This window comes from Dipodomys spectabilis, unplaced genomic scaffold, assembly GCF_019054845.1.
Source record: "Dipodomys spectabilis isolate Male_0828 unplaced genomic scaffold, ASM1905484v1 ptg000095l, whole genome shotgun sequence".
NCBI lineage: Eukaryota > Metazoa > Chordata > Mammalia > Rodentia > Heteromyidae > Dipodomys > Dipodomys spectabilis.
In genome coordinates this window covers 30,495,651-30,521,434 of record NW_024870772.1, presented here as the reverse complement: position 1 = coordinate 30,521,434, position 25,784 = coordinate 30,495,651, and the positions used below count along the sequence as shown (strand labels likewise).

The 25,784-nt window shown below is 39.3% G+C and overlaps 1 protein-coding gene across 2 annotated transcripts in view; it reads left to right on the top strand.

Annotated features, from left to right (window-relative positions):
* Usp12 (ubiquitin specific peptidase 12) overlaps positions 1-22,936 on the top strand; it is a 90,891-nt gene extending 67,955 nt beyond the window's left edge. For both annotated transcript variants that reach the window (XM_042685529.1, XM_042685531.1), the window contains 6 exons: positions 5,876-6,105; positions 10,718-10,794; positions 10,907-10,990; positions 17,521-17,718; positions 18,565-18,643; positions 19,797-22,936. In XM_042685529.1, coding sequence (XP_042541463.1) covers positions 5,876-6,105; positions 10,718-10,794; positions 10,907-10,990; positions 17,521-17,718; positions 18,565-18,643; positions 19,797-19,898 — 770 coding nt within the window. In that variant the 3' untranslated portion in view covers positions 19,899-22,936. The remainder of the gene's footprint in view (positions 1-5,875; positions 6,106-10,717; positions 10,795-10,906; positions 10,991-17,520; positions 17,719-18,564; positions 18,644-19,796) is intronic.
* Positions 22,937-25,784: the final 2,848 nt, after the last annotated feature.

Genomic DNA, 25,784 nt, shown 5'->3' with positions numbered 1-25,784 from the left:
ATAAATCCATTGTATGGTGTTCCCACATACAATGTGACAACACATTTGTTATCTTCAGTAATAGTATGGATACCAGGCTATTGTTTGCACTGATTAATGGTTATATATTTTCTGTTGTGTACTAGACATTGTCTAGGCACTGGGGATATAGAAATAAGCCTTCCAAGGACCGGACCATGGTTAGGGGAAGACAGTCAACAGCTCTGTGATACGGTGTGCCATTGCTAGGAAGAAAAAGGAAGCAGTGATGAGACATAGAGAAAGGAGTGGCCAGTGTAGATGTAGGTGGTTGATCAGCTCACTGATGAGGGGCCTGTAGAGAGGGAAGTAAGAAGCAAGCCTCTTAAAGGAAGTGCAGTTGTAGTATTTGAAGTTAACTGTGAGAACGTAGAGTTCAGTGATGATAAGGCTAGAGAAAGGCAGAGACCTGAAATCCAGGGGAAGCCATCAGAGGGTTCTGAGCAGATTGGTGATAGATCCTGACCTGCATTTGTGGAAGATCCCTCTACTTGGATATGGGTAGGCATGGGCAGCATAGCTGCAGACACAGAGACTGCTGCAGTCATCCAGGTATGAATTCAATGCGTCTGTTCAAAAGCTTCTTCCTCTAGGCTTTTGTTTTTATGTTGGAAGAAATAATTCAAACAAATAGATAAATAAATATAAACAACATACAGAAATAAAACGCAACTGGACAACTTAAGACACATTTAAGACAAGCTTGTGAACCATATCATTTAATAACTGTGGCAGTGTGCTCACTGAATCTTGGCGATACATGTGGTTCAAATTATTTTGGGTGGCCCCGTGTACTTTTCTTGTATCATCTTAGCTCTTTCAACTCCCATTCTAGGTTTGTTTTTTTCATCCATTCATTCATTCAAAAAATGTCAAGCACATCTAATATATAGGATACAGCATAAGGTAGGGATATAGCAGTGGAAGAGCTAAGAAGAGTCCTAGTTCCTTAAGGGAACCTGCATGTATAGAACAGGATGTAATATCAAACAAACGTGTGTTTGATTTTAATTATACATGTAAATAAAAATTAAATATATGTATTGGGTCTTAGTCTTCCTCAAATAATTAAATATTAGTTGTTTACAAATAACACCTATTTAATTTGAGGAAGTAATTATTTGTATTCCAGCCAGTCTCTTTTCCCAAAAAAGCACAGGAAATGTTTTTGTATTATAAAAGCTATAGCTATTTCTGAATTATAACAAATATCATTTTATAATCAGAGACTTAGTTTTCATTGTTTTGAATTAATATTACAGCTGAATCAAGCACTTATTTAATATTGAAATTGTCTATCTCTTTTTTGGAGGGGGGGGTCCGATCGTGGGGCCTGAACTCTGGGCCTGGGCGCTGTCCCTCAACTCTTCAGCTCAAGGCTAGCGCTCTACCACTTGAGCCACAGTGCCACTTCCGGCTTTTTTCTTTTTTGCTTATGGGGTGCTGAGGAATCGAACCCAGGGCCTCATGCATGCAAGACAAGCGCTCTACCACTGAGCCACCTTCCCAGCCCCCTGTCTATCTCTTTTACTAGACTGTCAGTTCCATGATGGAGGGAGCCTATTTGTATTTGCTTACCATTGTATTCTAAGCATATAATGCAGTTCCTAGCACAAAGTAGGTGCTTACTGAATAGTTATTGAATGAGTGAATGAATGAATGCATTTATTTAACTTAGAAACATTTTGAAATGCATATTTTTCACTGTTACTTAGTAGAGTAGAAACCAAACAGTAAGAAACCCAATGATACAATTAAATGTAATACAATTCACAGAGATTGTTCTGAGGTCATCTCATTGATGTTATTTTAATATGTATGTGGCCTCATTAGTATTTTTAAAACTATAGTTCTCTGATTTCTGTTACTTAATGGGTCCAGCATATGAGTGTAATATATTTACTGATAGTGGACTTTGAATTATTGAAATACTTGACATTCTGGTTTACATCAGATCTGGTTTCCAGAGATTCAATTCAGTTCAAGTATTTCTGTGGATCTGAAGCCATTGTTCTTTGATAAAAGAACACTCAAAAAATTGCAAATCTCAAAAAAAAATTACATGTTTTGCTTTACAAAAGCAGTTATTTTTTAAATGCATATGTGCCAAAATAATTTTAACAGAAAAATAATTATTTGAGATTTTGGCAGTAAGCCAGCCACAATACTGTCTGCTATAGTAAATCCGTCATCTCCAACTCTTAAGTCCACCACTGATCTTCTAAAATGTTTTTGGAGTCTTCATTCTCTTTAGGTTCCCCCACGACTTTTCCAATCCATTTTCTGCTTTGCCTTTTTCTCCCTTTCCTCTTCCTTTCCCTGTCTTTTCCATGATCCCAGTTTTGGAATGGACCTGACCTCAGGTAGAGTGGACCACCAACAGGATTGCAGAGTTACAGACTGCCCCACAGTATCGTGGGGAGCTTCAGTAACTTCTGTTGTGAGCAGTAAATGGGCATTGGGGGACAGTGGGGATCCGCTGTCCATCATGCACATAAACTAGTGGACATAGAGTCTACCAAGTTAAAGATAATTAGATGTTAAATCCACATACGCTAATGTAACTCTTAGAATGGTTTTTAGTATTCTTAAACATAACATTGGGAGTTTAGGCTATTGGAATCCTTGAGGCTAAACTGAGAGAAGGGAAATGAAGAGTGACTCTAATTGGATTATTATTGTATTGATTTGAAATACAAATCTGTGGAGTGAATTTGGGTATGTGAAAATAAATAATGGGCCTGGGATATTCAATGTAAAATACAAAATGCAAGGGAAGTCAAGGAAATTCCTTAGGTAGAAAGATTCAAGCACTACAAATCAAGCTGCTGGTTTATTTTCCTTGTGAAATGGAAAATGCAGGAGCCTTTTTAGTAGTCTAAGTAAAGGGAGTTGAATTGATCGCGATAGATAAAGTGGAAATGGAGCAGACTAGACACAATGCAGGAATGGTTTATAAAGCATGGGAAGATACGAAGACATGCAGCAGGTCATGATGGAGAGGAGGGAAGCAGGCTTTGTGTGTGGAAAGGTTTTGTTTTATTGTTAAATGTCTGAATAGCATAGCTCAAGTGGTAGAGTACCAGCCAGGCTAATTCAGGGCCCTGAGTTCAAATCCCAGTACCAACCAAGCAAGCAATTAATCAATAAATGAATGAATGAATGAAAGAAATAGCCACAAGTGATATGAGAATGTGTCTTAAAAAGAATCTTTAAAAAATACACATATGAACTCTAGACCTAGGCCATGTCCCTCAGCTCTTCAGCTCAAGGCTAGCATTCTACCACCTGAGCCACAGTTCCACTTCCTGTTTTCTGGTTATTTATTTTTAGATAAGAGTCTCATGGAGGGCTGGGAAGGTGGCTCAGTGGTAGAGCGCTTGCCTTGCATGCATGAGGCCCTGGGTTTGATTCCTCAGCACCACATAAGCAAAAAGAAAGCCGGAAGTGGTGCTGTGACTCAAGTGGTAGAGCGCTAGCCTTGAACTGAAGAGCTGAGGGACAGTGCCCAGGCCCAGAGTTCAGGCCCCACGATCGGACCCCCCCCCCCCCCCAAAAAAAAAAAAAAGTCTCATGGACTTTCCTGCCCAGGCTGGCTTTGAACCTCGATCCTCAGATCTCAGCCTCCTGAGTAGCTAGGATTACAGGCATGAGCCACCAGTGCCCGGCAAAATGCACATATTCTTACAGCAAAATCTCTATATGAACTGGAAGTTCCTCTGGATGCTATATACCCTTCCAGCCCTTTGTTCTTCTCCTGAGAAATATCTTGGTCTAACTAAGCCTTTCTCTGCATTTTAATAAATAATGTCCAAATAGAAAACTATAGTTACATTTTATGTGGCATTTTAGTCATTATGTTTTATAAGTGGGATCCATTACACATACATGTTTAGCATCTTTGCCTCACTCAAAATCTTAAGAATTTTGCCTTATTAGTTCATGTGGAACTATTTCTGTTGAGTGTTCCATAATGAAATTATAGCTTAAGCCATTCTGTTTATAAAATATTTTTAGACTTTTGCTGTTATGAATGAACCATGTTATACAGATTTGTTTCAATACATGACACGGATAGTTTACCTGGCATTGCTGTCTTAAGAAAACTAGGTTATGTGCTCTTCAAAGCTGATACCGAAATTGCTTTTCTAACACATGCCAGGCCATTCACAGTTACAGCTGTTGTGGCTCATTTCTCCACACTTAAGTCAGCACTAGGCACTAAGTCATTTTTGTTTTGTCAAAGTGATGAGTAGAATGATGAGTGGGGTCTTTTTTGTTTACATTGTCATAATATTTTTCATTTATGATGAATTATTATTTTCATTTGCTAGTTTTTTGGTGTTTCTTTTTCTAGTTTTGTTTGTTTGTTTTTTTAAATTTAAATATCCTGGGAATTGGGCCTTTTCTACTCAGGATGGTCAAAACCTTTTCTAGTATAGGGTTGAACATTCTTATATTTCTTAGTGTTTTGAATTTTTTTCTATAAATTATTCATTTCAAGTCTGAAACCTACTTTCTTTGTTTTGGGAGATGTTTTCTTATGAATTACTGAAGATCATAATACTTTCCAGGTTTTACTGTTACTGTTTTTCTTTTTAAGTCTTAAAATTATTTGGAACATAGAAACTAATGAAGTCATCTGTACCTCTTCTAACATGTAATTTCTAATTCTTTTTCTTAGAAACACTTTAAATTTTCTTCTAAATTTTTATGCATTTGTCTTTAGAGGAAGAAATGAGCCTTTCTTGAATTTATTAAATGTGCATAGACAAGTTGGGTGCTAGCTACTCAGGAGGTTGAGATCTGAGGGTTGAGATTCAAAGCAAATCCAGAGAGGACTTACAAAAGGCTGGAAGTAGAGCTGTGGCTCAAGTGGTAGAGGCCCAGCCTTGAGCTAAGGGACATTGCTCAGGCCGAGTTCAAGACCCAGGACTGGCACCTAAACAAAAACAAAAAAGTTGATGATTTTTCTCCTTGCGGTTCATTGAATAATGCATAGGTTTTTGTGATTGTTGAATAATGTTGTTTTCTTGGATAGTAGGATTAACAGTAGGCAAGTGGAGGCACCTGCCTGTTTGATTGACCTCTCCCTTTCTAGGCAGATATCTTTAGCCTTCCCTGATCCCATTTCCTATTGTAATATAAGGTTAATAATAGTGACACAGAGTTAAGAGGAAAATGAGATGGGCCTCTAAAGTTTTTAGACTCCTGTGATATGCATGTTTCACCAAAGCCTCTAATGTTGGATATTAGCACAGTCAGTGCTTCCTTTATAGCCCATCATTTGTATAACTGCAACGAACACTCATGACATTTTATAATCTCACAGATAGAGTGGATGTTAGAGATTATATGGCTTACATGGATCATTCTTGACCACACAGGTTCCAGACTTCGCCCCTCACCTACTAAATGAACTCTGGAATGCACACATAGCCCAGTAATTTACTTTTAATAAATTGCTTCTTCACCAGTTGGTTTAAGACCTTAGGCAAGTGGCTATGCAGCTTCTCCTTGAAAGCTTACCATGTTGAAATATTTGTGGGACAATAAATACAATAAAATAATAAAAAGTAGTTACTTCTTGTCTCTCTATTACCATATAAATGTGTGAGGACAGGTATTTATTCTTTTCTTGTGGGTCAGTTAGTATTTCTTAAAGCTTTGTATTCATCATTAACTTTTATTTCCTCCAATTAAGTCATAAATTTTAGATGTGAAAGTCAATCATTTCTTATATACTATAGATAATAACAAATACTAATACTTTCAGTTCTTGTAAAATACTGTTTGTATTGTTGTTTTCAAATTTGTGTTCTGAAGTAATTCTCTAATGCTCCATTTGTATTTTTAGAGCTTTTTGACAACTACATGCAACAAGATGCCCATGAATTCTTAAATTACCTACTAAATACAATTGCTGATATCTTACAAGAAGAGAGAAAGCAAGAAAAACAAAATGGCCGCTTACCTAATGGTAATATTGACAGTGAAAATAACAACAGCACACCAGACCCAACATGGGTTCACGAGATTTTTCAGGGAACATTAACTAATGAAACCAGATGTCTTACTTGTGAAACTGTAAGTATACCATAAAATAGTGCGTAGAAAAAAGTTCATTCTGTTAAAAGTTGTTTTTTGAAGATGAGGGTATGGGACATCATTAAAAATTTAAATCATATGATAGAAAAGTTACAGGTAGACTCTTCAGTTGAAAGAGGAATGTATCTGTATTTTTATGTAGTGTTTGACAGTGAATGCTTTCTATGATAGAAGGAAACTTGACTGCTTTTATTTCAGTTTAGAAAGACAAAGAACTATGTTGTTAAGAACTGTGTTTTTTATGTGAGTGCATAGAAACTTACAGATCAGGTAGGAATAGCTACACATGTCTTTATGGACAAGGGTACATACTAAGAAAAGTGTTAGGTGATACTCTCATTGTGAAACAGAAACCGGATAGTCTAGGTCAGTCACTTGCCATGACTCTTGAAGTAGTCAGGAGTTGTGGTAAATATGACGTGTGCAAGGCTGCTGCTAGCCCACGTACACAGTGAACTTTTCCTGTAGAAGGAAAACTCTAGCCAGCAACAATAGTACACAGTATAGTTTATACATAAAATGCTAACATTGTTTATTGAGACATCACTGCACATATATGAGTGACACATTCTAAAAAATCACAGTGTCTCACATCCAATTAATGATCACTGTCACTAGTATAATCTTAGCTAGTGCAGGAAATTTATTACTGGAGGAAACAGTACTCATAAATAAATAGAATTCCCTTCCTAAGTAAAATGAGATCAAATAAAAACAGGATATCTGAGTGCTTGAGTGGATTGCATAGTCTGTGGTGATGTTTTGGTTAGAGTAAGGGTGTCTTTGTCCCAGCGATCAGTTACTGTCTCTCTTGGACAGTGATGTCAGGAATTGAGCTGAGCCTGTCTTTAGTTGAACCAACTCCAATTATTATTTTAATAGAAGCCTTTAAGGAAAAATATTACAACTAAATTCCAAGCTTTAAGAAATGTATTGCCGAGTTATTATAGCAATATATTCCATTAGAATAGTAAGTGTAACCAGGGAATTTGACAATTTCTTATTGTTATTATAATGGAACTTGATTTGTTAGAAGATAACCAGAATATGTATGCTTTAATATTCTTCATTAAAACAAAATATTTGAATTTGCTTAACATTGAGAAATACCTGCCCAGCAGCAAGTATAGAGCCCTGAGTTTAAATCCCTATGAGAGGTGGTGAGGTGGGGGAGGGAGAAAGATGAAAGGGTGAAAGAGGGAAAGGGGGAGAGGGAAAGAGTAGTATAGTCGGTAATATATGAAATTAGTAAGGAAGACTAGAGACAGTCAAGGTACCAAAAGCCTTTTAAGTCTTAAATCTTACCAGTGGCTACAAGATTGTGTAGAGATAGAACTTTCTGTGTGTGCACATGCACATATGTATGTGCTGGTCCTGGAGCTTAAATCCAAACCCTGGTCACTGTCCCTGAGTTTGTTTTGTTTTTTCCTCAAGGCTAGTGCTCTATCACTTGAGCCACAGCTCCACTTCCAGCTTTTTGGTGCTTCGTTGAAAATAAGAGCTTCACAGTTTCCTACCCAGGCTGGCTTCAAACTACAATTCTTAGATCTCAGCCTCCTGAGATCTAAGCTAGGATTATAGGTATGAACCACCAGCACCTAGCAAGATACAACACTTTAAAAGGAGAAAGTGATATCAGTCATCCTTGCCCTAAAGTGTTGGAATATTTATAAATGTAACTTGGAAGGATACTGATCTTTCCAGCTATTTTTCTCTAAATCCTTCTGTAGTCTGTATTTTCAGGTATGTTCCCAAGAATTAAGCATGATTTGAGAATATGTAAGTCTAAGACATTATCATATAGTTTGAGTAAATAGGATAGTGTCATGTCTTTATCAAAGTAAGCTAGGGGGATAGGACCTAGTACTTTCCAGTGTGAATATGTATCATTTAGTTTTTAGTATTATACAAATGTTTAAGAACCAACTATGCCAGGTGCAAGATGAGAAGAGGGTGATAAAATGTGATTAAGACCTAAGTCTCACCTCAAGATGCTGACTGGGTAGTAAAGACTGGCCAACCAATAGTCCCAACACAGTAATGTCACACAAGTCAGCTGGGAATGGGAGTGCTGGGAAGGTGAGAGGTGGGCTTCCTAGAAATCTAGAGCTTGTATTTGAGGAATCTTGTTTCTGCAACCCAATCTTGTACTGATCTCTATTCTCTGAAGGTTCCTTCCAGAGTTCCTTTTCAGCCTCATTCTTTCACTTTCCTTTTTCCATTTTTTAGTTGTGGTGTTCCCTGGGGTCTCATTGTATGTGTTGCATCATTATTCATCAGGAGGATTGTGTTCCATTTTTATTGTCACATGTACTGATGAATCCAAGTCTGTATCCAGTTTAGATGTCTTCCTGAGTTTTAGACTTGGCTTCTGATAAACTGGGTATGATGTGACAGGAGGATATTTAGTATTAGCCCAATGGCAATCAGACATGCTCAAAACCACTTTGTGTGTGTCTTGGTCCTGGGACTTGAACTCAGAGCCTGAGTGCTGTCCCTGAGTTTCATTTGTTCCAACCTAGTGCTCTACTGCTTGAGCCACCTCCATTTCTATCACAACCACTTTGTTTTGTTTTGTTTTTGGGTCCAGTCGTGGGGCCTGAACTCTGGGCCTGGGCGCTGTCCCTGAGCTCTTCAGCTCAAGACTAGCGCTCTACCACTTGAGCTACTGCGCCACTTCCGGCTTTTTTTTTCCCCCCCTGCTTATGTGGTGCTGAGGAATCGAACCCAGGGCCTCATGCATGCAAGGCAAGTGCGCTACCACTGAGCCACCTTCCCAGCCCTCATAACCACTTTGTAAAGTGAAACCTTGCTTTACTTTGTGTTTACCTGATACCACACAAGTATAAATTCAAACAGCAACTCAGGCAGCTGCTTACAGCTACTCTACTACTTCCAATTTTCTGGTGGTTAATTGGAGCTAAGAGTCTTATAGACTTTTCTGCCTGGGATGTCTTTGAACCATGATCCTAGCCTCTGGAATAGCTAAAAAAAATAGCCCCTGGCCCTTTTGTTTTGTTTTGTTTTGAGACAAGATCACTCTACTAGCTCAGCCTCTTCTGAAAGCTAGAATTATAGGCATGAGCCATCATGCTTGACCCACCAGGCCATTTTTTCTTCAGTTTATCCTACACGTAAGTCACTCTGATCTGATTGTAGCTACCTCTGCCCTAATGATCCTTGTCACCCTATCAAATTCCCTGCTAACTTGTGCTAATTATGTTTTCTTTAAATACATCATAATCTCTTAACTGTCTCCAAATTGTTTTCTTTCTCCATCTTTTTCACTGGAATTTTTGGGACCCAGATGGTATTGTGGTGGAACCTCACCTTTGTGAGAGTTTCTGTTCGAAGTTAGAACTAAGTTAATATAGAAATGAAGCTGTCAGTCACTCAAAACCCCTTCATTTGTCTGTAATATACAGTCTGCACAGTATTCCTGTTTATTCTTCCTTGTCTAGATGTGTACAACCTTATAATCTGTCACTGCTTTGTGGTGCTGAGCTTATAAGTGATGCAATATTGAAACAGAAAGCATTTGTGAACTGTGGAGTCAGTGTGATGAGAGGCACAGGGGAACGAGTTATGCATGTCATGTCTCCTGTTGCATACTCACCCTGGGAACAGACCACTAAACAGCTAGGGAGAGTTCTGCCTCAAGTTCTGTCCTATTGCAGTTCAAATAAGCAAGTAATAACTACTTTTTAAAAATAAGATTTACTTTTTTTTTTTTTTTTTTCTGTGTCCGGTCATGGGGCCTGAACTCTGTACCTGGCCACTGTCCCTCAGCTCTTCAGCTCAAGGCAAGCGCTCTACAACTTGAGCCACAGCACCACTTTCGGCTTTTTTTTTCCTGCTTATGTGGTTCTGAGGAATCGAACCCAGGGCCTCATGCATGCAAGGCAAGCGCTCTACCACTGAGCCACCTTCCCAGCCCAAAATAAGATTTTCTTGTAAATGAAAAGTTTATATTAGATGCTTTAGGAGAGATATAGGTAGGTTATAAAGATATTAATTTGGCATTTGGGGCTAAATTATTTTTTTTTAAATTATCATCCATTAGCTGGCCAAGGGGGAGATTTTATTGTGGTATTTCCATACATGTATGCAGTGTATTCCAACCTATGCTCTACCACTCTCCCTCATCCTTCCCCCCTTCCTAATGCAATTTCAGGAGGTTGCATTGTTCTATTTTTGTGAGGTCAACAATTTATTTTGACAATATCCATCCTCTTTCACTCTCATTAGCTCAGCTGCCTCTTGGTGGTCCCCATGGAACTATTTTCCTAAGTGGTAAAACAGGTATGAGGTCCTTTGTCAAGCCTTCTCATTCAAGTTCAGCCTTAGTTTATGTACAAGTTCTTGTATAATACTACCTTTACCAGTGAAACAGTCAGATGTTTACATTGGTGTCTTACATTTGTATTATGAACATCTATTCAATGTCCTTTTAGGTAATCAAGTCAAACCTTTGCTCTTGAGGAAGAATCGTTGCTTATGTATTACTGATAGCATGCATTTAATTCTGACATCTGCAAACCATGGTTTCTAATATTTACAGAAATTAAATATAATTCTCTTATTTTTACAGATAAGCAGCAAAGATGAAGATTTTTTAGATCTTTCTGTTGATGTGGAACAAAACACATCAATTACTCACTGTTTAAGGTATGTAACATTATCTGCCTTGAAACTTAATGATTACCTTTGACTTTGAATATTTTAAATGAATACATGATTTTTCTGGTAATACATAATAATTGTTTTGAATTTTGCACAGAGGTTTTAGCAACACAGAAACACTCTGCAGTGAATATAAATATTACTGTGAAGAGTGTCGCAGCAAGCAGGAAGCACACAAACGGTGAGTTAGTAACCCTTCAGAATTTGTTAGGGTGTCTTTAGTCATGGAGATAGGAGATAGGCTTTTCTAGCTGAACATGACCTGTGAAATTTTACACTGAGTAAAACTTTTTAGTTTCATTACCAACAAAGTTGAGGCTTGTTAAGTAGCAGCATTACCCAGTGCTTTTTATTTAAAAACAAAAAACAAAAAAATAAATAAAACAACTCTATACCCTGAGATGATTTTTCTGCAGATCACATAATCATCATAAATGAGTACAGATGAAATGTTTGGCTTTATTTAAATCTTTCCTAGTGACTTAGAGACTTTTCTTTGTTAGTGAGGGGAGGAGTAAGTGAGAAAGGGTCCTTTACCCTATGCCAGTCCCTGCTGTTCTTACATAGGAAATTATCATGTGTCCTTATGTGTTATAAAGACTGGCTTGGGTGTCAAGAAATGGAATCACTACTACCTACTAACTATCATCATTGTGTTACTTTTTGTTTCGCAACAGTCTCAAACTCAGAGAAAAGTTTTGTGACCATCGTCAGGAATGCTCTTTTACCTTTGACCATTTTGAAAGTACATTGTTAATATGATAACCCATCCCTAGAAATGTTAGTCAGTGTTTCTTTTCAACAAGGAAGTTTTCCTGTTCCTGTGTCCATGCAAGTAAGGACGGTGATAGTGACATGCTGCTGTTCCCTCGGGTCTCATTCTCCTATCACAAAACAGTCTCATCAGTTCCTTTTTAGAAGCAGGGCCCAGTCCAGAAACGCACGTCACATTTAGTATTTATGTCTTGTAAATTTGGAAGAGTTCCTCAGTCTTTCCTTGACTTTACTGATCATAACTAGGGAAAGTCTCACTTCAGTGATTCTGTTACTTGAATTTGTTTTATATTTTCTCATGACTAGACTCAGACTTCCGGCTTCTTGCAGGGGCTGGGAAGGTGGCTCAGTGGTAGAGTGCTTGCCTTGCATGCATGAGGCCCTGGGTTCGATTTCTCAGCACCACATAAGCAAAAAGAAAAAAGCCAGTAGTGGTGCTGTGGCTCAAGTGGTAGAGCGCTAGCCTTGAGCTGAAGAGCTGAGGGACAGCGCCCAGGCCCAGACTTCAGGGCCCACGACCGGACTCAAAAAAAAAAAGAAAAAAAGAAATGCTTCTTTCAGAAGTGGTGCTGTGGTCTCCTGTTAAGTATCACATAATCATGTGCCAGTGTGTTTGAGCATGCTTGGTTCAGTGATTTCCTTGAAGGACTCGTAGTCTGCAGCCAGGCACACAACTAAGAGTTATTGCAAGGAAAAGAAACACCACAGGCAAAAAGCCCAAATCAAGGCAAACTTCCAAGAGTTGACTCTTCCAGCAAAGTCACACAGATACTTAATTCCTGTAGTATAGTGGCATCATGGAAAGTGACAATATAAACTCAGTGCCCAATCACAGAGGTACCCTCTGAATAGCCTACACCAAATCCCAGGCTTCCGGAAAGAAACCAGGTGTTTAGCATAAAGTGTATTGTTAAGTTTGTGCACAAGGAGGTATCTTTAGCCCTTTTTGCTCTGGGTATTTTTTTTGAAATAGCTCTTACTTTTTACATAGGCCAACCTGTATCATAATTTCCCATTTACATTTTCTACTATAACTGGGATGACAGAGACATGCACTCAGCCTTGTTTTTGTTGAGGGTGTGGGTCTTTTTTTTTTTTTTTAATTGTTAAAATAATGTACAGAGGGGTTACAATTACATGGGCAAGATAATGAGTACATTTCTTATCAAGCATTGTAGCCTCCTCCTTTGCTTCCCCCTCCCATCCCTTCCCATTCTCCCCCCACCCAGTCCTCCTCCCCCCCCCCCCCCCCCCCCCCCCCCCCCCCCCGCAGGGTGTGAGTTTTTTGTTTTTTTTTTTTTCCTTGCTTGGGCTGGCCTGGAATTACTATCTCTCTGATATTGAACTCGTGTAGCAAGAACATGGCACTCTAGCCAGCTATTGGTTGTCATGGGGGTGTCTCACAAACTTTTCCCCTGGGCTAACCATGAATCCACTATCTTCCTGATGTCCATCTCTCAAACAGCTAGAATTACAAGTGTGAGCCACCATGCTTGATTGTTTTGACATATGCTGGAGATGGAGTTCTCTAATCTTCTTGCTTACATCCCACTCGATCACCTTCATGGCCTTCCCACATAGTTGTAGCAGGCCCATTTTATGCGTGCTACAATTAAAATTAATCTATTGGACATCTTGGTTCAAAAGAACCTGGACCCTGGGAATGTGGCTTAGAGGTAGAGTGCTCATGAAGCTCTCTGGGTTCGATTCCTCAGTACCACATAAACAGAAAAAGCTGGAAGTGGAGCTGTGGTCAAGTGGTAGAATGCTGGCCTTGAGCAAAAGACGCCCAGAGACAGTGCCCAGGCCCTGAGTTCAAGCTCCAGGACTGGCAGAAGAAAAAGAAAAAAGAAGAACATGGATTCAGTCCTTAGAAAATTGTATGTCTGGGTGGTTAGGACTGCTAAGGATGCTAATAAGTTCCTATGTGCTTATGAATATTCAGTGCATTGTTCCAGAGCTTGCAAGTTAGTATCCTCTTGCTTAGCATAGTTTATTTTTTAAAGAATAGGAATTGGAGTTGGAGATTTAGTTCAGTGGAAGAGCACTTGCCTGGCAAGTGCAAGGCCCTGAGTTCAGTCCTCAGCTCTGCAAAAAAAAAAAAAGGAAAACGTAGTTTAAAAATGTTTTCTGAACTGCATGCTGGTGGCTTATACCTGTAATCCTAGTTACTCGGGAGGCTGAGATCTAGAATCAGGGTTCAAAGCCAGCCTAGGCAGAAATTCCAGGAAAGAGAGTGGCGGGGGGGGGGGGGGGGGGGGGGGGTGGGGGGAGGGGGGGGGGGCAAAGAACGAACAGAGGCTTGAACTCAGGCTCTGGGTGCTGTTCCTTAGCTTTTTCTTTTCTTTTTTTTTTTGTCTGCCATGGGGCTTGAACTCTGGGCCTGGGCACTGTCCCTCAGCTCTTCAGCTCAAGGCGAACGCTCTACCACTTGAGCTACAGCGCCACTTCCGGTTTTCTGGTGGTTTATTGGAGATAGGCGTCTCATGATATCTCCTGCCCGGGCTGGCTTTGAACCGCGATCCTCAGATCTCAGCCTCCTGAGTAGCTAGGATTACAGGCGTGAGCCACCAGCGCCCAGCTTGTTCCTTAGCTTTTTTACTTGAGCCACAGCTCAACTTCCTCCAGGAAATTGTCATCTGCAAGAAAGCTGGACTGGAGGACGTAGGGTAGACAAGTATAGAGTGCTTCTTGAGAAAACAGGCTAAACAGGCACTAGGTCCTAAGTTCAAACCCAGACACCAGCCTTCCCCCTAAAAATTATAAGACAGTTTAAAAAAATTATAAGACAGTTTAAAGAAGATTTTTTTTAAATCAATATTTAATTGAAACCACAATATCTTCTTTTTGTTTTGTTTTGTGGTCTTGGGAATGGAACCCAGGGCCTGATGCATGCATAATTAGTCAGCTCATTTTAAAACAACTTTTTACAAAAAATGACAGTGATACAGCTTACCTCCACACAAAGTTTGAATGGAAGGAAAACAAGAAGCCTATACAATCCTTGTATTGTGGAATTGGGCGTTTTGAGCAGAAAATTACATTTTTTTTTGTGTGTGCCTGTACTGGGGCTTGAACTTAGCTCTCTTTTTTCCCTTATGTTGGGCACTTAGCCAGTTGGCTCACAGCTCACTTCTGGCTTTCTATTTTTCCTGGCTAATTAGAGGTAAGAATCTCACAGAAGCCTGGACTAGCTTTGAGATGCAGTTGTCAGATCTTAACCTCTTGAGCAGTAGGACTGTAGGTATGAGCTGAAAATAACCTTTCTCTCTTTCTCCTACTACAAAATAATTAATTTCACATTCTTGGCATGTATCTTTATAAAGTCATCTAAGCATTTTTTTCTCCCTGTGCCAGAGCATTTTGATATGAGCTAGTCTCATATCATCTTTAAAATACACGTTTTAAAAAATGTGTTTGACAGGGGCTGGGAAGGTGGCTCAGTAGTAGAGTGCTTGCCTTGCATGCATAAGGCCCTGGGTTTGATTCCTCAGCATCATATAAGCAAAAAGAAAAAACCCGGAAGTGGCACTGTGGCTCAAGTGGTAGAGCGCTAGCCTTGAGCTGAAGAGCTGAGGAACAGAGCGCAGGCCCAGAGTTCAGGCCTCATGACCGGACCAAAAAACAAAACAAAATGTGTTTGACAAGCTCATGTTTATGCCCATGAGTGTTTGATTTCTCTGTGGTAGATGAGTGTTTACCTCTAAGGAGGATCTCGGCAAAGTAGTCTTCCTTGTCTTCATGTGTTGCTGATCAAACATCATACTTCCTGCATTATCATTTAGATAATATCAAGACAATCATTTTACCATCAGTATTGTTCACACTCCATTGGGAGTTTTCAAAAGGATACTTGGTTGTTCTTTAAAGAGTATATTGTAGCAACTCTGTGTCAGTTTAGTCACTGGTATGATGGATTATTATATTTTTATATCCATACTTCCTTTAACTTAAATATACTAACTAGAAATTTTAATCAGTATTATCTGAAGTTTGTTTTATAATTTATTTAAACATTTTCTATTTGACTAGTAAGGAGTCTTCACTACATAAAGTAATTCTAGAAGTAGGTTTCTCTCTTGCTATATTTGAAATGTTATATTTAATTGATATTCAAGAAATGGAATTACTAAAACAGAGACCATAAGCACTGTCAATTTATATTGTTAGATTGCTTCAAGGATTGAATGTTTACTTCTGTTTTGACTACTCTTTGACAAAGCCCAGATTAGTTGCATGATAAGCATTTTAAGAATATTAAGCAGCCCATTAAAATGAATAAGAACGGAGATTTAATATATTACTATTGAAGTGTTTTTCCCTATCATTAGAGGCAATGACTTCCTTCTTTCCACCCCTCCCCCCCTACAATTATGGAAAGTTTTGCTCCATTGAACCTGCATTCAATTCAGTTTTGCAGCATTTGGCATGTATCACGCACCAGGCAGAATGCCTGTAGAGGAATGAAAACAAAGAAGAGCATTTGTATTTGTCAGTAGTTCAAATTATAAATGAAGAAAAGAAATCATCTGACATTTTGTTTTTTGTATGTGTACGCACCGTAGAACCTTGACATATTATGAAGTGAGTTTGTTAAATACTGATGGAGGATTGTAGAGAACTGTCATTTGTGCTGAAAGATACAGCATTTGAGCTGAGCCTTACAGAGGAACCTTTTGTCTGCCAAGGGCCATTTGGATATTATAACATCATTACAGGCACTAAAAAATTATCAATACCGGCAGAAAGGCCACAGGAATCTGACAAGAAGCATACATGTCTGCCTTATCTTGTACATGATTCCCCAGCCCTTATGGTGGAACATGTCCATAATGGAAGCGAGAGTCTTAAGAAAGATTACTAGAGGACTGGGAAGGTGGCTCAGTGGTAGAGTGCTTGCCTCGCATGCATGAGGCCCTGGGTGTTCAATTCCTCAGCACCAAATAAGCAAAAAAAGCCGGAAGTGGCGCTGTGGCTCAAGTGGTAGAGCGCTAGCCTTGAGCTGAAGAGCTGAGAGACAGTGACCAGAATTCAGGCCCCACAACCAACAAAATAAATAAATAAATAAAATTTTTAAAAAAGGAAGATTATTAGAATATAAAGGGCAGCCCATGTTTCACAGGTAAAAACCAAACTCCTAAATTTCCAAAATACTTTGTTCCTTTTTGAGCCTCCATTCATATTTGTTATCCCTGGCAAACAACCTTAGCTGAATGGTCTTTGATACTTCTTTCAGTCTCCATTGTTAATCTGTCCTTGTGCTATACAGATTGGTAAAGCAAATGTGTTTGTCTTTTTTGTTGTTGTTGTTGTGGGGCCTGGACGCTGTCCCTCAGCTCTTCAGCTCAAGACTAGTGCTCTATCACTTGAGCCACAGCACCACTTCCAGTTTTCTGGTGGTTAATTGGAGACAAGAGTCTCACAGACTTTCCTGTCCAGGCTGGCTTTGAACTGCAATCCTCAGATCTCAGCCTCCTGAGTAGTTAGGATTACAGGCATGAGCCACCGGCACCCGGCTCAGTCTCCATTTTTTATCTTCCAGAGGAATTGGCTGCTTATTTAAGGAACCCATTTTTTTCTTCCACTACTTTGTGGGTATCACATCTCTTTGGTCCTATTAGAAGAGGGGATCTCTGTATTTGCAGAACATTTGACAAAGGCCTGGTGCCATTCATCTGTTTTGGAGAGCCCTATTGAGTTCTGTGTCAGATTATATGACTTGGTGGTGAGGTGGTAGATTCCATATGTTTAGAATGTTGTTTTGCCTTTATAAAAATAATAGAGCAATGTGGATGAGAAATATGTAAAACTGGGCAGTGCCGGGCTATTTTTTTAAAAAAATCTGGCATTAATTAGCTGTTTATTGGCTGTCTTAAGATGAATCCTTCTTTGAAGGACACAGTGGATGAAATTTTGTTTTCATCTTTATTTTAATAGGATGAAAGTTAAGAAACTGCCCATGATTCTAGCTCTCCACCTGAAGAGATTTAAGTACATGGATCAACTTCATCGATATACGAAACTTTCATACCGGGTAGTTTTTCCTTTAGAACTCCGTCTATTTAACACTTCTGGAGATGCAACCAATCCTGACAGAATGTATGACCTTGTTGCTGTTGTGGTTCACTGTGGAAGGTAATTGTGGCACTGGGGACATCCTAGTAAATATTCAGAGTAGTGTACAGTGTGCTCATGAGTGATTCCAATAGAGAGCTTTTTTTTTTTTAATTGGTTGGTGTTTTTGAAGCTAGGCTTCAAAAACCATGTAACCAGACTGGTCTGGAACTCACTTTGTAGCTCATAATCTTCCTGCCTTGACCTCTCAAGTATTTAAAACTATAGGCCTATGCCACTATACCAGGAAATATATCCTATTAATATAATTATAATTATTATTATTATTGGGGTGCCAGTCCTGGAGCTTGAACTCAAGGCCTGCGTACTTACCCTTAGCTTTTTTGGTTAAGGCTAGCAGTCTACCACTTGAGACACAGCTCTACTTTTGGCTTTTATAGATAGTTAATTGGAGATGAGAATCTCACAGACTTTCTTGCCCTAGGTTAACTTTGAACTACAATCCTCAGGTGTCAGCTTCCTGAATAGTCAGGATTACAGGTGTGAGCCACTGGCCAGGATATGTATGTGTGTGTGTGTAAATTTGTAAAGTAAATTCAGACAATAAAACCATCGTGTAATGAAAACTTGTAGTGGGAGCATACAGCTTTTACTGACTGCCTCGAATTTCCTCCTTTTAAAGCTCTAAAACACTGTGTTCTTTTCTTTCCCCTTAACTTTGGGAATGTGTACTGATTACTTGATATTAAAATTGAATGCCATTCAAATTAGAGTAGTTTTAACTTCTGGGGGGAATGCCAGGTAAGGGATATTTTTTTATGTTACAATAGAAGATGGAATTTAAAGCACGAAAATGATGTATTTAAAAATACAGTATTAACTGTACTTTTTCTTCTTTTGTTTCAGTGGTCCCAATCGTGGCCATTATATCGCAATAGTTAAGAGTCATGATTTTTGGTTGTTGTTCGATGATGACATTGTAGAAGTAAGTGGTTTCTTAATTTTGCTAAAGCTGTGTGTCTATTTGCCCTTTTTGTTTTCACTGTTATATGACTTCATTTTTTAAAAATGTTTTTCTTTTTTTTTCTCATTCATATATGACTAATGGTAAGTATTTGATATGTCTGAGGGGGGTCTTTAGATTGTAATCAGATTTCTGCTTTTTCTTCACAAACCTGGAGGAAAGAAACAAGGGAAAACTTTCAAGAAAACAATTGTTGTTTAAAGGCCTTCCTCATTTTAAAAAGCATTACTGAGCTGTTAAGTATACCTTTGGTATAGAAATCTTGTTCAGAACTTGAGATTTTAATTACATGAGTATTCATGTGTACATGTGTGCATCCCCACAAAATACACACACACACACACACACACACACACACACACACACACACACACACACACACACACACACACACACACACACACACACTTATAATCAGCCAGGTGTCTTCAGTATTCAAGTGGCCTCCCTCCCTCCTCTTCCCTGGTCAGCACTCAGCTCTCCCCATATCCTCCGTCTCTTGAAACCTGCTATTTTGACTTTTTTTTAGCACTATGAGAAATTTTGTCTGTGTTTGAATATAAATAGACTCATACAGTGCCTTTTGTATGTGACTCATTGGTGCATTTTTACTCATTAGTACAATGTATGATTTATTCCCATTGTTGCCAGTAATAGTTGCAGTAGTTCTTTTTCATTGCTTTGTAAATTTCTGTTTAATGAAATTAAATAGTGAGAATTTGGGTTTTGTCAGTATCTTTACTCTTACAAGCAAAAATGCTTAATTATCATTGTGCAAATCTTTTGTTGGATATGTACCCTCACTTTTCTTGAATGTACATTAGGTTAGACCACTGGAAATAGTCCTTCTTGCAGGTCCAAATGATTGACAGTATGTTTCATATGGTTCAACCTACACCTCTAGGTAGGATTGCTGGATCAAGGGGGGTTGTACACTTGGCTTTGGAAGTGTTGTTCATCATTTTTCCAAAGTAACTATACCATTCACATCCCCATCAACCATGTAGGAAATTGTTTGTCTCATGCTTGCCAGTACCTGATATTGTCAATCTGTTTAGGTCATTTTGATTACCAGAGCTTGATAGTGTACTAATATTTACATTTTGCCCCACAGAAAATAGATGCACAAGCTATTGAAGAATTCTACGGGTTGACATCAGATATCTCAAAGAACTCTGAGTCTGGTTACATCCTTTTCTATCAGTCTCGGGACTGAGGGAGAACCGTGATGAAGAGATACTTCCTGCCTCATTTCTTCTCTGGTTATTATGGAAAGGATCAAGCACTGATTTCTCGTGAAAAGAGACATGCAGGAAGCTCAGGGGGCAGTAGCACACTTTGCACACAATAAAGCAAAGACTATGGATTAAGGAGCCCTTCCTATCATGGTAGTTGATTTATTTGCTCAGGTATCATGCTGTCTGTGCAGTTCCATACAAGGAAGTGAAATCAGATACCAGCTCCTCTTGTTATTGGCACGCATTTTCTCTTTATTAATTGCACCAATAATGATTTGAATTCCTTGGGAGGGCAGTAAAACGAATTGGAATCTGTGCTAGTTGATTGATAATGGAAGGAGATGATTCCGAACACACTGCATATATGTTGCCCGTGTTCAGTATGTATAAAGGCATATTCAGTGGTCTTTTCAAGCATAAACCAGAAGTACTTTTGGGCCCAACACTTACAGTTGCCTTCCTGATGTTTTAAAACACACACACACACACACACACACACACACACACCTAACAAATACTAGAATCCAGTGTCAGGAAGACAAATATGTTTTGCTTCTCTGAAGAAGCTTATAATAATATACAGTATATGTATATGTAGGGAACAATTGGTCAAAAGTGGCTTTTTGTTTCCCCAAGGGGAAAGACTGGCTTTGTAATTATAATTTTTTTTCCTTATTTATTTTACTTAAAACTGGTAGAGTCTAAGTATTGTATGAAGTGCCCATGATTTTGTCAGTAAATTTTAGCATATTTTTAGTAGTTTCGTTGGCTTAAGTGGTCCTTTTGTTTTGTTTCTCTTTTTAAGGTAGATTTTTAATTCTATCTGAAATCACTAAGATAACCATGAAAAAAATTGCAGTGAGAGGAGGTAAATATTGTTTTTTCAGGAGGAACTGATATCTCTGGCTAAGTAGTATTTCTTTTGTCATATCATAGTTTAAAAATTCAGATATTTTTATTCAGCTTTAATTTCAGTAAAATGAAAAAAAAATTAAAATTCCCTGTAATTGTTGGAATGATAAAAGAAATTCTGGTACAGTGGTAGCATACCATCTTTAGAATTCTTAAGTACTCTAATGTTCAAGTTGAACCATGCTTGGAAAATTAATGTCATTGCAGTTATATTATTTCAAATGTCTTTACATTTTACCTTGGAAAAGAAGTCATGTAGACATCATAACCCTTACAGCCCAGGTAGTAGCTACAAGCCTTTTGAAGATAACATTTTGATTAAGTAGACCAGACATCCAAAACAGAAGGGTGTTGAGAAATTACAATTCATGTCTAGGACTTTATTCTGTTGAGGATTTGAAGAAATAATATATGTAATGAGAGATACATGTAAAGCATTGTATTGACATTTTCTTGTGCACCAGTAAAGTGGTCTGACTGTGGCCAAGTATAACTCATAGAAAGTAACTGAAAAATCATTTTTAAAAAAGTAGCAATCAGGTATCCTATCAGACTTTTTGCAGTAATTCTTTTTTTGTTAATTCTCTAAAGGTATTTTGCTAAAACTACGTACTATGGAAAACAAAAAGAATGTGTTTTTTGTGCTGCTATTATTAACATTTATTATCTGTATCTTTTAGCTCAGGAAATGACTTCACCTATTTGTTCTATAACCAGATCTTTAACAGGGTCACTAGCTCATTGGGCCGCTTAGCCAGATGTCCTGGGAGAAAATTACGATATTTCAACCAATTTCTTCTTAAAAGAGAGTTCTTAAGCCTCGCCCTGGCTGGAGTTGTTTTGTACAGATCATACACGGCTTGCCTGATCTCCCAGCAGCATTGACTCATAACAAGAGAATCACAACCAAGAACGTGGGGAGTGGGGGCAGTGACTTGCTTGGCCTGAAGCAGATGTCTCATAGTTTCAAGCTGTGTCCTGCAGCTGTACATGCAGAGCAAAAAGGTAAAGAGAGGCAGAGTCAGGCTGTGACACGTGTAAGAAACATAGATGAAGTCATTGGCATAAAGGTACAGGATAGAAATACTGTGTTGTGTTTATTTGTACATTTTTGCATTTTAGAAAATCATTCAGCAAAGACCGAGTTAAATTTCATATGGGGCAGGTTCTACCTAGCATTGGCATGGAGTTCCATGGTGGTCGCCACACTGTTTCACAGCAAGACTCATCAGGGGAGGGGACCATGGGGTGATGGTTTTAAATTGACTTTTTACTCTTAGTGATGGTGGATCTAAGTAAAACACTTTGAATTTTATCAGAAACTCAGTATAGTTTTAAAACATACAGGGTTGGGGTTAGGGGGGTGGGGTGGGAATATACAGGTATATAGTAAGTAAGATCAGTGGCCCACACAGAGAGCATTCATTCCCTGGGGTGCCTGTGGTTGGGCTGTGATCAAGTGAGTGGCAGGTTCAGGTTGTAAATGAGGCTGATTGCTGTATAACTATGTACATGTTTGTTGGGATAGCGGTCCCATATTTTGTATATTGGAATAAGAGTTTCTATGAATTATCGTTAACTAAAAGTAAATATTCTAAAAATAATTATGTCCTGCTTCTAAGTCACATGGCTTCTGTCTTGGAAATTTTACCTGTAGATTATTTGACAGGGGTCAGGAGGCTTTAGGAAAGGGAAGAAAGGAAATGTTCTCTATGGGTCTTGTGGCCTCAACCATCAGTATAGGGTTTTGTTTTTTTTTTCTTTCCTTGGTGGCAGAAAGGCTTCATTTTCATAACATACTACTCTTGACACTTTCTTAAAAGATACTTTTCATTGAAGATTCTCTCATGAGGTATTTGGCTGGGAGCTGGGAGGCTAAGGCGCTTGAGTCCTGGCTCTTCAGTGAACTTAACTGTGTGACCTTGGGCAAGTCACTTAACCTCTCTGTGCTTCAGTCTCCCTGTCTTGTAAAATGGGAGTAATACCTACCTCACAGGGTTGTTGTGGGGATTAATTAGAGGTAATGTCTGTAAAGCATTTAAGATTCTTGAAGAAGGCGCTATATAAATACGAAATAATATCTATTAAAGTTGGTTTATTTGTGCTTGTGTGCTTTATGTATTTTTTTCACCTTTTTGCTTAAAACATTTGCAAATTAGAAGTGTGTTGCTACGTCTTTGTATACATTATTCCTTTTACTTTTTGTGCTTGTCCCAGGTGCTACCCCTGAGCTTTCTTCTTCTCTCTTCTCCCTTCTTCTTTCTTCCTTCTTCTTTCTTCTTTCTTCTTTCTTCTTGCTTCTTCTCAAAGCTACTATGCCAGAACTCTACTTCTTCTTCTTCTTTTTTTTTTTTTGGTAGTTAATTGGAGATAAAATTTTCATTTACTTTTCTGCCTGGCTGGCTTTAGGCCAGGATCCTCAGACCTTAGCCTCCTGAGTAGCTCGGGTTACAGGTGTGAGACCTCAGCTTCTGGCTAAATTATTTGAATATGCAAATAGATTTTACTATAGAACAACATCATATGTGTGTAAGACAATGTTCTTTATGTGTCTGCATTTAATTAGCATATAAAAGAGTAAATAAGCTGAGCGCCAGTGGCTCACACCTATAATCCTAGCTACTCAGGAGGCTGAGATCTGAGGATCGCAGTTCAAAGCCAGCCCGGGCAGGAAAGGCTGTGAGACTCTTATCTCCATGAAACCACTCAGAAAACCGGAAGTGGCGAAGTGACTCAAGTGGTAGAGTGCTAGCCTTGAGCTGAAGAGCTGAGGGACAGCGCCCAGGCCCAGAGTTCAAAACCCATGACCGACAAAAAAAAAGAGGAAATAATTTCTTTGGGGCTATGTTTTCAGAGTTACAGTCTGTGGTCTCTTGGCTCCATTCCTTTTAGACCTATGGAGAGGCAACACAGCAGGCCAACAGTGGAGCTTTTAGAGGAGGAGCCTAAGAGCAGAGGAGCTGTTCACCAGATGGCAGCCAGGAAACATGAAGGATTCCAGTGTCCTGGATGTGTGACATACTGGATGTGTGTCAAAGGCACAGATCCCCACTGACCTGATTTCTTCCACTCAGCCACTTCAGCCAACTCAAGACTGACAAGGAGCATACTTTTTGAAATCACCTGAGGTTTGATGTTTACATTTAGCACCATCCACTGTGGGGCAGTTAATATCTTACAGGATACTTTTTACTGTGCATCCTTTCTAACAGTATATTAACTGCTCTAGTAAAATGTGCCCTTAGTTGCCTGGAAGCCAGTTTTTAACTTGGAGTTACTCATGTCACCATTACCTGTAGACCACCCTTCCTTCTCCAGCAAGCCCCCTATTCTCAGTACTGACGTTTATGTTAGTCTGTAACACTCAAAGACTACATTACTCTTGAAAGCCTGTTCTGAAGGCGCTCTTGTTTATTCACACCTCTGAAGTGTGTTCTCAGAATAAACAGCACCAAGTGAGCCAATCTGCCAGTGGAGATGAGTCCATCATACTTCATGGTGAATTTTTAGTAAATGAAATCACGTATACTGAGAAGTTTGTCATGAACTGTTGAAAAGCCAAGACTGCCCCCAAGTTCATTACCAGAGTCCATACCTCTTTTTACTTTCTTTCTTTTTTGTTGGTCATGGGGCCTGAACTCTGGGCCTGGGCGCTGTCCCTCAGCTCTTCAGCTCAAGGCTAGTCCTCTACCATTTGAGCTACAGCGCCACTTCTGGCTTTTTTTCTGCTTATGTGGTGCTGAGGAATCGAACCCAGGGCCTCATGCATGTAAGGCGAGTGCTCTACCACTGAGCCACCTTCCCAGCCCCCATACCTCTTTTTATCCCTGTTTTCTGTGCTGTTTTATCATTGAGCGTCTCCAGGGCTGCTATATCATTTTCTGAGCGACAGCCTCAGTGTCTCCTGCTTCTTTTGGTGCTAATCTAAACACCAGCACCTCTGAAGTAGTGGTGTCCTCCTTTTACCATAGAAGATTCTGTAGCTCTTCATAAGTCAAGCAGTTTTCCCAGAGTCCCTCAGCTGGCAAGAATCAGATCCAGTTACAGCTTCAGTGCCAAGGCCTGGGACCTAGCTGTCACTGTTGAGATTTTTTTCTATTCTGTTCTATTTATTTCTATTCTATTTTGCCGTTTTAAATATTTTGCCATTTTATTATACTTTTTTTTGTTTATTTGTTTCTGGTCATGGGGCTTGAACTCTGGGCCTGGACGCTGTCCCTCAGCTCTTCAGCTCAAGGCTAGTGCTCTACCACTTGAGCCACAGCACCACTTCCGGCTTTTTTCTTTTTGCTTATATGGTGCTGAGGAATCGAACCGAGGGCTTCAGGCATGCAAGGCAAGCACTCAGACCACTGAGCCAACTTCCCAGCCCTATTTTGCCATTTTAATATCCAGTGAAATGACATTTAAGACATATACCATGTTTGCATCTGTCAGCCATGATCCATTCATTCCAAGAGCTTTTTTCATCCCAACAAGGATTAGACACAATAAATAGTAACTTCTCATTGCCACCAACACCGTAGTCCTAGGATAGCTTGCATTATACCTTGTGTTAGCTGCTTATGAATTTGATTGTTAGGTATCTCAGGTGGAACTTTGCATAAAACTTTCTTTTTTTGGGGGGGGGGGGGGTCCGGTCGTGGGGCCTGAACTCTGGGCCTGGGCGCTGTCCCTCAGCTCTTCAGCTCAAGGCTAGTGCTCTACCACTTGAGCCACAGTGCCACTTCCGGCTTTTTTCTTTTTGCTTATGTGGTGCTGAGGAATCGAACCCAGGGCCTCATGCATGCAAGGGAAGCGCTCTACCACTGAGTCACCTTCCTAGCCCTGCATAAAACTTTTAACATGTGCAGAATTTGTGTGTGCATGCATGCACACAGGGTGAGGGTGCGCCACTACTAGAGTTTGAATTAAGGGCTTTGTGCTATCAGCTTTCTTGAGTAATTGAGCCA